The sequence below is a fragment of the Lytechinus pictus genome, chromosome 11 (assembly GCF_037042905.1).
Source record: "Lytechinus pictus isolate F3 Inbred chromosome 11, Lp3.0, whole genome shotgun sequence".
In the NCBI taxonomy this organism is placed as follows: Eukaryota; Metazoa; Echinodermata; class Echinoidea; order Temnopleuroida; family Toxopneustidae; genus Lytechinus; species Lytechinus pictus.
The window spans coordinates 12,990,831-13,004,908 of record NC_087255.1 but is presented as its reverse complement, the minus strand read 5'-3'; the positions used below and the strand labels follow the sequence as shown (position 1 = coordinate 13,004,908).

General features: G+C 37.0%; 1 protein-coding gene across 1 annotated transcript; it reads right to left on the bottom strand.

Annotated features, from left to right (window-relative positions):
* Positions 1-4,529: 4,529 nt before the first annotated feature.
* LOC129270834 (Kruppel-like factor 2) lies at positions 4,530-8,157 on the bottom strand. Its single transcript, XM_054908165.2, has 2 exons — positions 7,792-8,157; positions 4,530-6,893 (listed from the first exon to the last, which is right to left on the bottom strand). Exons 1-2 carry the CDS (start codon positions 7,852-7,854, stop codon positions 5,769-5,771), a joined length of 1,188 nt encoding a protein of 395 aa, XP_054764140.2. The 5' UTR covers positions 7,855-8,157; the 3' UTR covers positions 4,530-5,768.
* Between the last annotated feature and the right edge of the window lie 5,921 nt (positions 8,158-14,078).

Here is a 14,078-nt window from a genome sequence, read left to right as displayed (position 1 = left end):
TGGCTGAGCTTAGCTTTGCTTTTATTACCTTGTTTACCAATCTCTCCTTCCAAAAGGGATCACTCATGCGGTTGAACTTGGTAAAACCTCGCGAAATCATGATCATGGTGATAATTAGATTCACTTTCAAGATTTCAGTCAAAGGGGCATGGACATTATGCGGTTTATTTCCAATTGGTCTAATGCCAATTAGTCCAATTGCCAACTCGTGTACTATCATTTGGTCTACCATCAGTTCGTCCACTATTCATTCTTCCACTCACCATTTCGTCTGAAAACCAGTTGGTCCAACATGTCCAATAGCCATTTAGTCCATATAACATTCGGTCTAACCGGATTAAGTGATGATTCGGCAAAATGAATAAAAAGAAAAAGGGTATTAGACCAATTGGTTTTGGGACGAAATGGTCATGGACGAAATGGTGATTAGACGAACTGATTATTGGACCAGATGGCTGTTAGACGAAAGTCGCAAACGCTATACCATCTTTATAAATTTGCTTTCCCAACTAAATTTACATTGATTCACCCAACCGTTGCATGAACCCATGTGGTAATACCCAAGACAGTTTTACGCCTGAAACACATTTTCCATTTTCAATATTTCTGATTTAATTTGATTGAGGAAGAGAGGGATTAATATTTCAAACTTTCTCAGATGAATTCGGTTGCACACTGAAAAGCAGGGGCGAATCCAGGATTTCATAAATAGGGAGAGGGACAGGAAATGATTCCATTTTGTTTGGCCCAAAAAGAGATATGTTATGCAAAAGAAAAATGGCTCTTATTGCCTAAAAAGACTCGATATTTACCCAAACAAAATTCAGACAAGTTAATCACTCCAAACACCTTCAATAATTCTTCTAATTAAATTCGAGAATAACCCCAAAATGAAAAAAAAAGGAACGGCTTCACTACAAAAATGGGCGTATTTCCATCTCGAATTCCGGTGAAGGAGGGGGGTGCAAGATAGGTCAATATCATTGAATAACAAGGTATATAACAAGATACTAATATTGTATAAACATTCGGCACTGCAAGCCCCCTGTGCCCCGTCCTCTCTCATAAAATCCGTGGCTGCTTTTTTTTAGGAAATCGTTGAGTTTCGCATTGGTAGTTTCTTGCGTCTCTTTGACGGAACATGATTCTCATAAACTTTTAAATCATGCAAATGAGTGTGATGATTGATATGAATATCATATGAACTGCTATGTTAAATATTTTCTTTAAAGAATGAATCTATTTTGCTTTGAAAAATGTTCTTGAAATAATCCATGTGACTTCAAAGGGAGGATTCACGATCCTCCAAAAACTCTCAAGCGGAATTCCGTCTTCATACCATGTGCTGAACTTGAAACATATCTTCATTAACTCATGAGTGCAGCTGCAGTGTTCGATAATAACATTTTAAAAATATGTAATTTGGCGGATATGCCAATCATAGGCGGGGATCCGGGGAGGGGAATTTTGAATTTTGAAAAACTGTTAATGGGAACGATCGTCTCGTCCATCCCCCCCCCCCCCCCCTTCCCGGCCAGCATGGGGGGAAAAGAAATGGCCGCGTCTGCCGCCATTTTTAGAAATTGCGGCTCATGGTTGAAATACTGCGAGTTAATTGTTCATAATTTTTATATCAATAAATGATTGAACGATCGAGCACAATAAAACCGATTCTCCGTGTGTTTTATTAAAACACGGTGTCAGGTGGCGATCTTATCAGACATGACCCCCCCCCCCCCCCCCTCCCCCTTATTTTAGTCAAAACCTAAAGGACAAGGACGTGACAAAGAGCTCGAGCCTCAAACTTTGTAATATCCTCATTTGGTATCCGACAAAGCATTGTAAATGCAGGGATTTTTGTTTGATTTGAGGGTATTTTTATATAAAATAATTTAAACCATACCTTTGCGATGTTTTGATTTTATATAGAAATAAACGTTGATCGATTTTTGTTTTGTTGCTATATACTCTGTAAACCTGAGTATAGCAATAAAACAGTTGATTTCTTTTATCATTTTCGTCATCACCAATTCACCACCATCATCGCTTCTTGATTTTCTGATTTTAGGTCAAAGATAATTATAATTGTGGAATCACTGGATGACGGAATGCCCACAGTGATGACATAATATTGACCGTTCTGTATCGTTAAAAAAAATGTTCCAAAAATACAATAACTGGCCATCTTTTCAAACTATCTGTTATTAAGTTGAGTCTTGACATGTATACTGGTATATATAGGCAAGTACATCGAAATGATAATTTTAAAATAATAATTTCAAGACTGAACAGATCATTTTGATGAGTGAAAAGGGGGAGAAAGCTGTCCATTGAAGTCTTCTCCAAACCTATTTTGAACAGCGCCCCCATCGACAAGAACACGCTTACGAAACTCTTATTTTTGAAAGTACATGACGATGATTATGCTAGTATGATAGGATGTACTGTACATATTTGTCCCTACCTTATTGAAGGACTTCCTAAACATTTAATATGTGCATAGACATGCAAGGGAACATAATCTTATCACAAAATCAAAATCTAAATTTAGAATAATAAATATTTAGCTACTACAGGATGACATAATGTGTACTAAACCACTTTCAGAAAGGGTACTGATATGTATAATCTGAATGATTATGTTTCGTAATATCTGTTTCTCGTAACCATTTTCTACTGTTTGACGTAATACTTGTTTAACCCTGTTCAGCAAGCATAATAATAATGGATATTTAGAGGCGCTAAAAACAAAAAGCATTCGACTGCAACAACCACAAACAAAAAGTAATTTTAGATAAGCCCTTTGCTTTACCTTTGTTTTGGAAACTCTGTTTACCGATTTTAAGATTTTTTTGCTTCGTCGTATAATCTCATATATCATAATGAATAGGGATTAAAATACATTTATTGTCTCACAAGTTATATTCAACTATTGGATGGAAATGTTAGCATTTACATGGAGTGCAGCACGAACATTATTAGAATTATGAAATTTCCTAATGCAAAATTAAAAGGGTAATTTACAAATAATGTTTGTCGTATTTCCTAACAAACGGGTTATATTCGTCTTATGGAATTTTACTGGATTATTGTCTTGATTATTTTGTATTAATGATTTCTATGGAATGCCTCATCATTTCATTTCGATGATGATTCAGCGTTAACATCTCCCCTCCGACATGTCCGATGTTGAAATATTTGTTGAGGTGATGCAATAAAACAGAAGGCAATCAAGATTCTATCATGACTGAACATGCGTTTTACTTGACTTTCGTTAATAGGTTGCGAAATACAAAATGATGAATTTAATTTTGTACATGACTAATTTGATCTGAAGTCCCTCTCCTTCTTTACGTCTAAATCATTTCTGAAAGATTAAACTTAAGGATTTTCCCGTTCTTTGTTCTCATACGCAGTTGAGATTTTCTGTGTTCTCTGAAATATTTTCAAATTTAGCTATACATGTACGGATTCATTTATTTACTTATTCATTCAATTGCTTACTTTTCTTTCCAAAATACCATTCATATACAATTAAAAGATAATCATCTATTCAATTACAAAAACCGAATCGCAAAATGTTCACAATGATGTAGAAAGTGTCTGAAATAAAGTATGATTTTACCTTACTTTACTTTTATTGAAAACAAGGTGTCTGTTCAATATTTTCGTCTCAAGTAATTTACAAAAGGAAAATTTTGAGGGTTTATTATTTTGATTATAAGGAGGAAGGATTAACAGACTAACCCCTTGGATAATTTTGATGAATTGTACAAGTAATTTTGATAGAAAATGGGGGAATTCTCGTATTAAAAAAACGTTAAATTATTTCAAACGCTATCGTGCACTTAAGAGAGGCCCTAATTTATTTATTTTGTCTGAAAATTGAATGAGATAGACAGAAGATAGATAGGTAGATAGATAGATGGATGGATGGATGGATAGATAGATAGAAGATAGACAAAAATTATGGCTTTGATAAAGGTGCATTTTAATCTTTTCTGTTTTATTCTGTTTACTGATCATAATGTCGCAGAATTTTATCCGAGCAGTAATCATTTTCACCATCAAAATCTTTATTTAGGCATGGACCTTTTACATGCTTCAAGTTCAAGCAACTAATTCTCTCAAATAATAACAATCTTGAATCAATTCCACTTCGCATTCGCTATTAAACCACCATAATCATGATAGTCATCTGCAAACATCAACAACTTTCAACAGAACACTCACCACCATCATGGCCATGTGTCTCCCCCAACAATTGAACACCAAGAACACAATCTATCAGCACATTCACAACTTTATCAGCAACATTCAATAACTTCAACATCATCACCATAATCACTTTCTTACAACATCAGCAAACTTCCAACAACATCCACTAGAACAAACAACGTCACACTCATTAAACATGAGAACAACACGATCTTTCATCACTTTATCACCAACAATCAATCAATCAATCAATCAACCAACCAACCAGCCACAATGTTAAACTCAAGATAAAATATTCTTGAACAGATAAGTTATATATTTTCAAATATTTTCTCCTCAGATTGGGTTTTATTCACTGTTATTCACGTCAATTCTCAGACGGAATGAAATAAACATTTTATCAGCGGTGTTCATTACAATTCAGTTAATACATTGAATCATAGTTCAGCAGAATATTGATATTCAACATGTTTAATGATTGAATCTTGACTTTTTGTTGTAAAGTCCTGCTTATAACTACAGTCAACTAAATGATATTATCCCGCAGAGTTGTAGAAGGTACTGCAATGTAACATAAAGCGAGCAAGATAAGGCATACTTTTTGAATAATTTAAGAGTTGATCTGAAAACTCAAACGACTCGCATTTCTCTGTCATGAATTAAATACGATAAAAATAAGAATTTGGCAATTTCGCGCGATCATAAAATAATGGAATATATAAGTTGTCTTGAGTTTTCAGATTTTTTTTTCTTGAGACGATCAACGCCAATCAATTTCCTTTTCATATAAAATTTGTTATTTACAAAGAAACAATTGGTGCACTAACATGAAATGCCTTACACTGTGAAAACGAAATGATATTGTTTAAATGCTGTTGATTTCACCGATAACAAATACAAATAACAGTACTGTGGTGAGGCACTCAATATACACGATTTGAAAATTGTTTTACAGAGTTTTCACTCAAAAAAATTCTGACCAGAACGAATTTAAACCGATTTAAGATGTAAGTAATCGGACCATGTTTCATGTGGACAACACGGTATCGTATTTGGTCTTAAGATGTCATCGATCAGCCAAGCCCAAGAGGTTCAAGATTGTCAAAGACTTTGAGAAACAACCTGAGCGAATCGTCACGAACCTACTTGGCTTTGATCGGATCTCTTCGGCACGCTTCGAGCAACTTCGGCGGACGAAGCTGCTTTCGGCATTGCGCATAAGCGATTGTGAATACCATTTGTACATTAAGAGGCACTTGACAAAAAAGCTTACAAAGTCACAAAAAAGGATTTCATTTCAAAGGTTTCCTGAAATTCTTCGGATCAAAGTAACCAGACCTGATCTCAAGTCACAAAAATACATAAAAATCCTATCAAACAACCACACAAAATGTGTGTAACTTTTTTGTGCCAATTTTCTTTGACAAAACGGTAATAAAAACACATAGTTCGCTATATGCATGATTTGACACGAGCAGGCCGATGTGTTATCGTCTGCAGGTGCGTTCGCACTGCGAAATAAATAAACCAATAATGTTCAGTTCATTCATTCACATGTGACGTTTCATGTGAAGTGAAAGATGGTCAGAGCGGGAGAAGGCTCGTTCACACAGGTGGCACTGGAATGGTCGGTCACCGGTGTGCTTTCGGTAGTGACGGGTGAGTTCATCTGAACGGGCGAACTTCCATCCGCATCCCTTCCAGTTGCAGTGGTAAGGCTTCTCGCCGGTGTGGGTGCGCATGTGAGCCTTGAGATGAGATGACTTGGTGTAGGTCTTCCCGCATCCCGGGTGAGAGCAGGTGTGAGTGGTGGTTCGCTTACGACCCCATGTTCTCCTTCCCTTCCTTCGGACGATCTGAGTGGCGGGCACTGAAGTCGGGACAGTGGTGTCGACTGGAGTGTTGCGGAGGAGATCAAGGAGTGGCGAGGTTGGTGGAGTGTTGGGTGGCGTTGGCAGCATGTGTTGCTGGGGAAGCTGTTGCTGCTGTGGCATGGCCAACCTGGTCATCTGGGATGTGACAAGATGTTGATGAGAGTAAGGTGGTGGCTCGGGAATGGATTGTGCATCAGAGCGTTGCTGCAGCTGCGATGCCATCTGGAGGTGGTGAACGTTGTAGGTCTGGAAATATTGTTGCTGCTGCTGATGGTGTTGTTGTTGCTGCTGCTGATGGTGCAGCTGCTGCATGTGGTGAAGATCGCCAGTCAAGAGGTACTGTTGCTTCTGCTGTTGTTGCTGTGTCTGGTTTTGGATCAACTGTGGTGCAACCTTAGCTTCAAAGGCGTTGCTAAAGTTCAGGGTATCATCATAAAAATGTCCAATGCAATCTGATGGTGTGGCACCAGGAAGCGGTGATGATGCTTCCTCCTTGATCTTGATCTGCTGCAACGGTACAACTGCAACTGGTTCTGGTGACGCTTCGGGACTGAATGCCTCCAGGTCGGATGTGTTGTTGATGATGAAGTCCAGGTCGAGAAGCTCGTCATAGACCTGGGCGAATGTATCGGACTGCGGCGAGACTGGGGGCGGTGACAGGCAAGTGCTTCCATCGCTTCCTACTCCAGAGAACACTGTGGAGGTTGGTGAGCAGGTCTCGAGTCTTGGGGCAAATGATGGCTCCTCAAAGCTGGTTGGAGGGCAGATCTCTTGAAGAAAGCTCTCCATATCAGGCCAAATCTGGAAAATGAATGAAAAGAAAGCAAAAATTTGATTATACGATTCGAATTGATACTCAAGCAAATTACGACATTAATAGCATAAATTACATAACCTTCCAGTGAACTATGCGGAAGCCAAAAACTCTTTGCTAAACAATTGAGGGATGTTTGTGAAAGTCGAAGGAATGAAAGTCAATCTGAATAGAATCCTTTCTCTCCATAACAATAGACTGATCAATCTGGGCTGGGGTGATTTGAATGGAGAAGCTACACTAATTATGCAGGAATGCAAAGTCCGTGGTTAATCACTAGCTTGTCCTTTTCAAGAACATCTTCAAAACCCGGTGGTCAATGAATAGAATGGCATCGCTTCAATGACTGAATGGCTTGCATTGTTAGAAGATGGTGATTGGAACTCTATGAATGAGGAACGGATTAGGAGCGTATCGCTCGGCCGGAGTTCAAGCGGGGTGGCTTGAAGCCCGAATTGTAAATGAATCCAAGCTGAAACGGACCTCAAACTTTGCATGCAATTAACATATAGGCCCATTATTTAATTACTACATGTACATCTGTATGGTACATGATCAACAGGTTCAACATATTTTCAAAAGAGAAATAAGGATAAGGAATAATATTGCAAAGCTTTAATATTTTAAAGCGAGGCCGTTATACAATATAATCTCGTAATTGATATAGAAAGATCAATGTAAGATATCTGAAATAAAGTTAAAGCCCTTACTAATTTAGCTATGGCCAAGACATCTTGATACCACACTGCACAACAAATAAACAAGATAACTATTTAACCAATTACATTTGGAATAGTAAGTAATATTATGAATATTATTGTTGAAAGCATCATATCGTAAATATAAACAAGTGGCATGCAACAAGTGCAAGTGTAAGATGCTTACCTCATACGAGAAGTCATTGTTGTTCCCAGGCATGTGGTTGATTTCTCCTAGTAAGGCTGCCATGTTTCCTTTCCAATGTTTTGGTTTATGAGCTGGTAAATAAATTGTCAAGATACGATGTTTCCAGCACGAGAGCAAAAGTGGTTATGACCTGAAGATTCCCAGAGTAGTGGTTATAATCTCGTCGTCTGTACCTCGGCGTTCATTCAGGCCTGACACATCCAGCCAATCACCGCCCGTTTAAATTTAGACGGGTATATATACTCGATCTGTACGGCGAGAGAGGTTCTCAGTCGTGTGATCGAACTCCAACTGTACGGAGCTCCGTGTTCCCATGACAACGATGAATAAACATGAATCAACTGTGCGCCCGATCGCACACACGTAGAGAGAGAGGCAAATAAATCATTGCGACGTCATGTAGATTTCCTGACGTCACCCATTATCAGTCCAATGAAAGGTCCTTCTGCGGTAGCAGGCGCTGAATATTCATGATTTTGAACGGTGAAGGTTACGGACTATACCTGAGCGCACGCTGAATACGGGGGAATCTCACGGCTGTGTTTATGGTATACCACCATTTGCTATTTTTAGGGGGTATATATAGCGATCTGTTCGTCTGACTCAGCTTGCAGATTGCAACCTGTAGCCGTGCGAGAGAGACCGTGGAGAAACCCAGTACTAATCGTTAGTAAGCCTTTCGTCTCTCCAGCGGCTTTTGATAACTTTGTTTAGGGGAAATTTCCGAATCTGTATGACTTCTGGTATTTGCTCTCTGACGAGTTCATCCATCATACAGGAAAGTGGAATTTTCCCACCAGCGGTGCAAGATGCTTCCAACTTAATTCAAACCATCACAAACCTTAACTGTTTTACATCAATAAAATCATTTACAGAAAAATAATAATTTATGTAAAACATATTGACCGGGCACATTGATTAAGATCTGTTGTAGATATTGCGATTCTTGATGATTTACAATGAAGACATATATTGTATAAAGTAAATATTGATTTATCGTCATTATCAAACCCTAATTATCACGCTGCGCTAACAATCCATTGGGTATTATGACCTCCCACGTCCCAGTATTACAGTTGTTATTACCTTCGGTTGCAATCAATTAAAACTTGTTTTCGTCTCTAATTATTGTAATATTCATACTTCCTGCAGATCAGCAAGCGTGATTTTCCGGCAGATGCTTTTATTCAATTTATGAAACAAAAACGAAGAAATGGTTACCAAGGGCAAATTTTCAGCTAAAGGGCTTTTTTTCTCTCTCTCGTTGTTCTGCCTTTTTTCCAGATAATGATTCGGCAAAATTACCTTGTAAAATATGTCGAAGGAAGTTGAGAACAAATAAAAGATAAAACAATACAAGAAATTTTTTTTATTTTTCTATTTGGGTATTTTTTCCATCTGGTAACCAGATACATCTACTTTTTTTCTTTAGAAAATATTCAGTATTAAATTCATTTATTTAGGCCCTTTTAAAAACAATCAAATTCTTGGAGCGGTTGGTATAAACATGATAGAAGAATAAAGAGGTGCAAATTATTTTGCAACAAAATCTGCGCCATTCTCATTGTTTTTCTCCCATTTTATGTCCGAAATTGTTCACTCAATTTTCATTATATAGGTCAAGTTTATGGCGTTAGGATTATTGCACTCGATGCTTGAGTGGACTGAGCTGTGTTGGATGTCACTCTGTACTCAAATAACACGTGTCTCATATTTCTCCTTCTGAGAGTTGAAAGTGGAAGAGAGAGAGAAAAAGAGAGAGAGGCAGAGTGAGAGAGAGTCGGATGACAAGAAGATTGTCGTATGACACTGAAGTTATCATATATCTCGTCCCATCGGACTAGATATGTATATACCCTAATAACACTATAACCTTTATCATTTGATATGGCATGTCATTAATTAAAGTATTTAAATGATGGAACATTTCTTTTGAACATTCCTGATACTATACACTATTTCTATAGATTAAAATAAGGGACCAATCCACAATTAGACTGAAAATCTCAATCTAAAGGATTAAAAAGTAGATATTTTCATCAATCTTATTCCATCATGGAGGTTCCTAACTACCAAACCAAAATCTGACATGCACCTATTCCCCATCTGAAGTATATAGTGAGAGGGTATTTGATAAGGAATAGGAGCGTAGGGAGGGGGTAAGAGGGTTCATGTAAGGGGGTCCAACACCCCCCCCCCCCCCCCGCCCTTAAATTACTGCTTGTGAAAATATTTTCTGAATATTCACCAGAACACACAATTTTACCATCGAAAACAAATAAAAAATAATACACACATCTCGGTCGCTATACCCTCTCTCGCTGGAGGTTTTCAGTTGAACTTACACCCCCTTCCTTTTGAAAAAAAAATCATATTTTCATGATTTTGGGGAATTCACTTCCGCGATGGAATTTTCTACGCACTCGTCTTGTTGATAATTATTTATAGTTACCTCGAAAGAAAATTGAAATTTCAAGAAATGTACTTTCTTCGAGATGTCGATTTAACAAAATATCTGGCCATTGCAATGGTTGTGGAAGTCAAAACGAAACCATAAGGAAAAAAAACACAACCGAATGAGTATTTGGTCGCAATTAGTTTCGATCCACAGGAAAAAAAAACGCAATTACTCTCATTATACATGCTATATAAAATAAATTGATAGTTGTATGGTAATTTTCTGTATTTATGTCATTATCAGGGGCCGCTGAACCGGGGGATGGGGCTGGTAGTCTAGATCTGGAAGTTGGTAGTTATTTGTTTGGAAAACCCTATACACTCACTCACACACCCAGTCTTATAGGGGGCTGGGGGCTTGAGTCCCCCCCCCCCCCCAGCTTCCCCACTTTTTTCTCAGAATCGTGTACAAAAACGTAAAAATTACCATCTGATTGTGATTTTTTGCATGGCCACCCTCCCCCTTCAAAACCGTTCTGTGGCCCTGATTATTGTTTACTGTAAACTAGAAACTGCAGACTTTGATAATAAATGAATAAATACATACAAAAAATAAAGAAATAAATAAATAAATAAATTGATGAATAAATAAATAAAACAGGAAGCGTCAAAAGATGCCAGATGGACCGAAAATGACAGTTTATGCCATTCATTTTTCATCAATAATAACACCATGTAGAATCTACGATGTAATGCGTATCATCCGACTACTTCAAATAAATATTAAAAAACACCTCCTGACCAAAACAAAACGGTTTCGATCAATCCCCAATTCTATCGATCACTTCCTGATTATTTTCCAACGTGTGTCGAAATATCAAATATATTATTATAGTCTGATATCATAATGCTTCTTGATCATGCACATACTCCCGATCCCGGATGTACCTTAGTATTTAATGCTTACCGATTGCTACATTCGTTGTATTTGACGCAAGTTATAAGTAAATGTAATAATATATTTATTATGATAATCGTTAGGATGATGATGGTGGTGGTAAAAATAGTAATAATAATAATAATAATGATAATAATTATTAATAATAATAAAAATATCAGCAATGACACGATAACGAGCTCGTGTATTTTTCAGGGGGCATGGGGGCAAAAATGGAAATTATATTCCAGAAGGGCAGTTTTATTTTTAAATGAAAAGGCGAACTTGTGGCGCAAAGTAAAGAATTTGAGTTTGCGATAATAAATTGATTAGCTCTCAACATCAAATAATTGGTCAAATATTTCATCTCAAACCAATTAAATACACTGAATTTGACCTGTTAAGTCTATTCGTGATTCTTTTTTTTCATTTATTCATTGTTAATTTTTGTCTCTATCATTATTTTCATTAATGCGTCAGTGAGATCCGCTTCCGGTAAAGAATAATTTTCTATTCATATTATTCTTACACTAACATAAAAGTCAAAATGACAACGAAAATTTCAATGCTTGGCATCCTTATAGATTGATATCATGATATACATGTATATCAAAGAAGTTTGAAGAGCATTCAGTGACACAATACAGGCATCGGGTTGTTAGCCGTCATATAGCATGTATAGTGCGCTGATTTCTAAGAAGTACGAATATGACGAAGGCCAATATAAAAACCCGAGTTTCCCCGAATTACACCGAAGATGGTTTTAGGAAGTTCAAATGCGGCGTGGGCATATAATGACATAGTACCCTGGTTTTCATTAATTAATATGAAATCTCCTTTTCCTGTGTATACTATATTTTAATCCTTTTGTATATCATTATTACCCATCCCTCTTATCTTCGGACATCCTACTGCCCCCCCCCCCCCCCACTCTCTGCATGTGGTCCCTCTCTCTCTCTCTCTTATATATATATATATATATATATATGTATGTATATACACTGTTAGAAAATTTATCCTCAAAATAAAAGAGGTTCCTGCAGCAGAGTCTCGAGAACACCTGTAATCTTACCAGATTGCGTAATCTTACACTATATCATGTAAAATTACAGGAAATTGGTATTTGGTGTATGGAACCTTACAAATTTTCCCCTTTTTAAACAGACCTGTTCTGTTAAACTGCAGAAAATTCCTGTGTTATGAATTTACAGAATGATTATGTTATTGCTTTCTGCAAAATCTTCAGTTTTTTCTGTAAAATCAGGGTTTTTTAACAGTGTATATATATCATGATAACTGATATTGCGACAAGACGACATCGTCGTCATGGCAACACCAGATCCAATGATCATGATGATACAAGTCTATTTTCTGTTTCTCAATATTTTCTTGTTTATATGATTAATGAAAGTAAAAATCGAATGACGATATATTGCTCCAGTTATATTTCTCATGAATATTGAAGACATTCAACCACCATTAATTCCTTTCCAATGTTTAGTTATTACCAAGCAGGGATTAGTCATTTCATGTCATACTAGTATTCTCATTTAACTCATGCATAAATTAATAAAAAAATCAATAATGTTCAAATGGAAAAAAATATATATATAAATGACAGGGCGGGTTCCCCAACGGAACCCTGAAACGATTATCATTTTCGACCCGCCAATATTTTGATGATTCACTCAGCAGACGAACAACCTTTATTATATTACATTTTCTCCTTTTTTTTTACTTTCTAATCGGGCTATATACCAGCTAGCATGCCATTGACGAGCGCCGTACTATAGATGATTTGCAAAAGTTGCATCTGTGACTCAGAACTCGCAATAGAAAAAAAAACGAATAAAAGATTCTGATATCATCAGTGAGTTTGAACAAAGGGGCCCAATACCCCATGGTACCAGAGACCGACTATATCAATGGCAAAAGGGAATCTTATTTATATTTCAAACAGAGGTTGTGTAAATTGGGTTCCAATTTTTTCGCCAAAACATCAAAAATTAAAGAGATGTCCGCAATCCGATTATTCACAATTCGAAACTTAATGCTTAATTATACGGTATAATCAGCTACTTGCATGTTAATCGATCTTATGGTAAAATAATAAAATCCATTTCTTTTCTTCTTTTTTTCCAATATTAACTTGACCAGGGGCAGTGTCGTAATCAGCCAACAATTTTGAAAGGCCAGATAAGACGGATGGAGCTACAGTTCTAAAAAAATCTTTTATTACACAGGAATCCAATTTTTTGATAGATTTTTACATATTAATACGAAGAAAATAATTTTTGTATAATTTTGTATCTTTCAATTTTTCTTTTGTTCTTCTTGGTCGAACTTTTTAAGGGGGCATGGCCCTCCGCAGTGTACGCCAGTCAGGGGCGGATCCAGGAATTTTCGAAAGGGTGGGCACATTTTCCTGAGGAAAAATTTGACAAGAAAAAAAAGTCTTCACTTTCAAAGGGGGGGGGCACACTTCTGTTTTAACAGCAATTTAACATTACAAATTTTAATTGTGCCTCTCAAAAGGGGGGCACGGGCCGGCTGTGCCCCCCCCCCCCCCCTTGGATCCGCCAGTGACGCCAGTGCCCCTGAGTGTGAAACCATAGACCTTATACAACAACGTGATAAAAACAAACCTTATATCATCATGTATAAAATAGTTGCTCCTTCGAGGCTCCTTCGAGCTTTCATTGACAACACATCGGGTCATTATAGGACCGTTATACCACCTTATCATTTTGATGATATCTCATCCTTGTTTGCTCAACCAAAAATAAAGTAGTGTTGGATAATGGACTCTGACACTTCCTATCTTATTATAAAGCTAGTAAATAAACACTGCGGTCGTGCCAGGGTACCAACGAGACCTGCTTTTCAAAACGATATGATTAATAATATTGGGAATAGTGATATGTTTTCAATG

What these genes read in the sequence shown, in the direction of transcription:
- LOC129270834 (XM_054908165.2), bottom strand. Translation starts at nt 7,854, where the DNA reads ATGGCAGCCTTACTAGGAGAAATCAACCACATGCCTGGGAACAACAAT. An exon ending in ACAATGACTTCTCGTATGAG is followed by an intron (nt 6,894 to 7,791) that starts GTAAGCATCTTA and finishes TTCATTTTCCAG; the next exon opens with ATTTGGCCTGATATGGAGAG.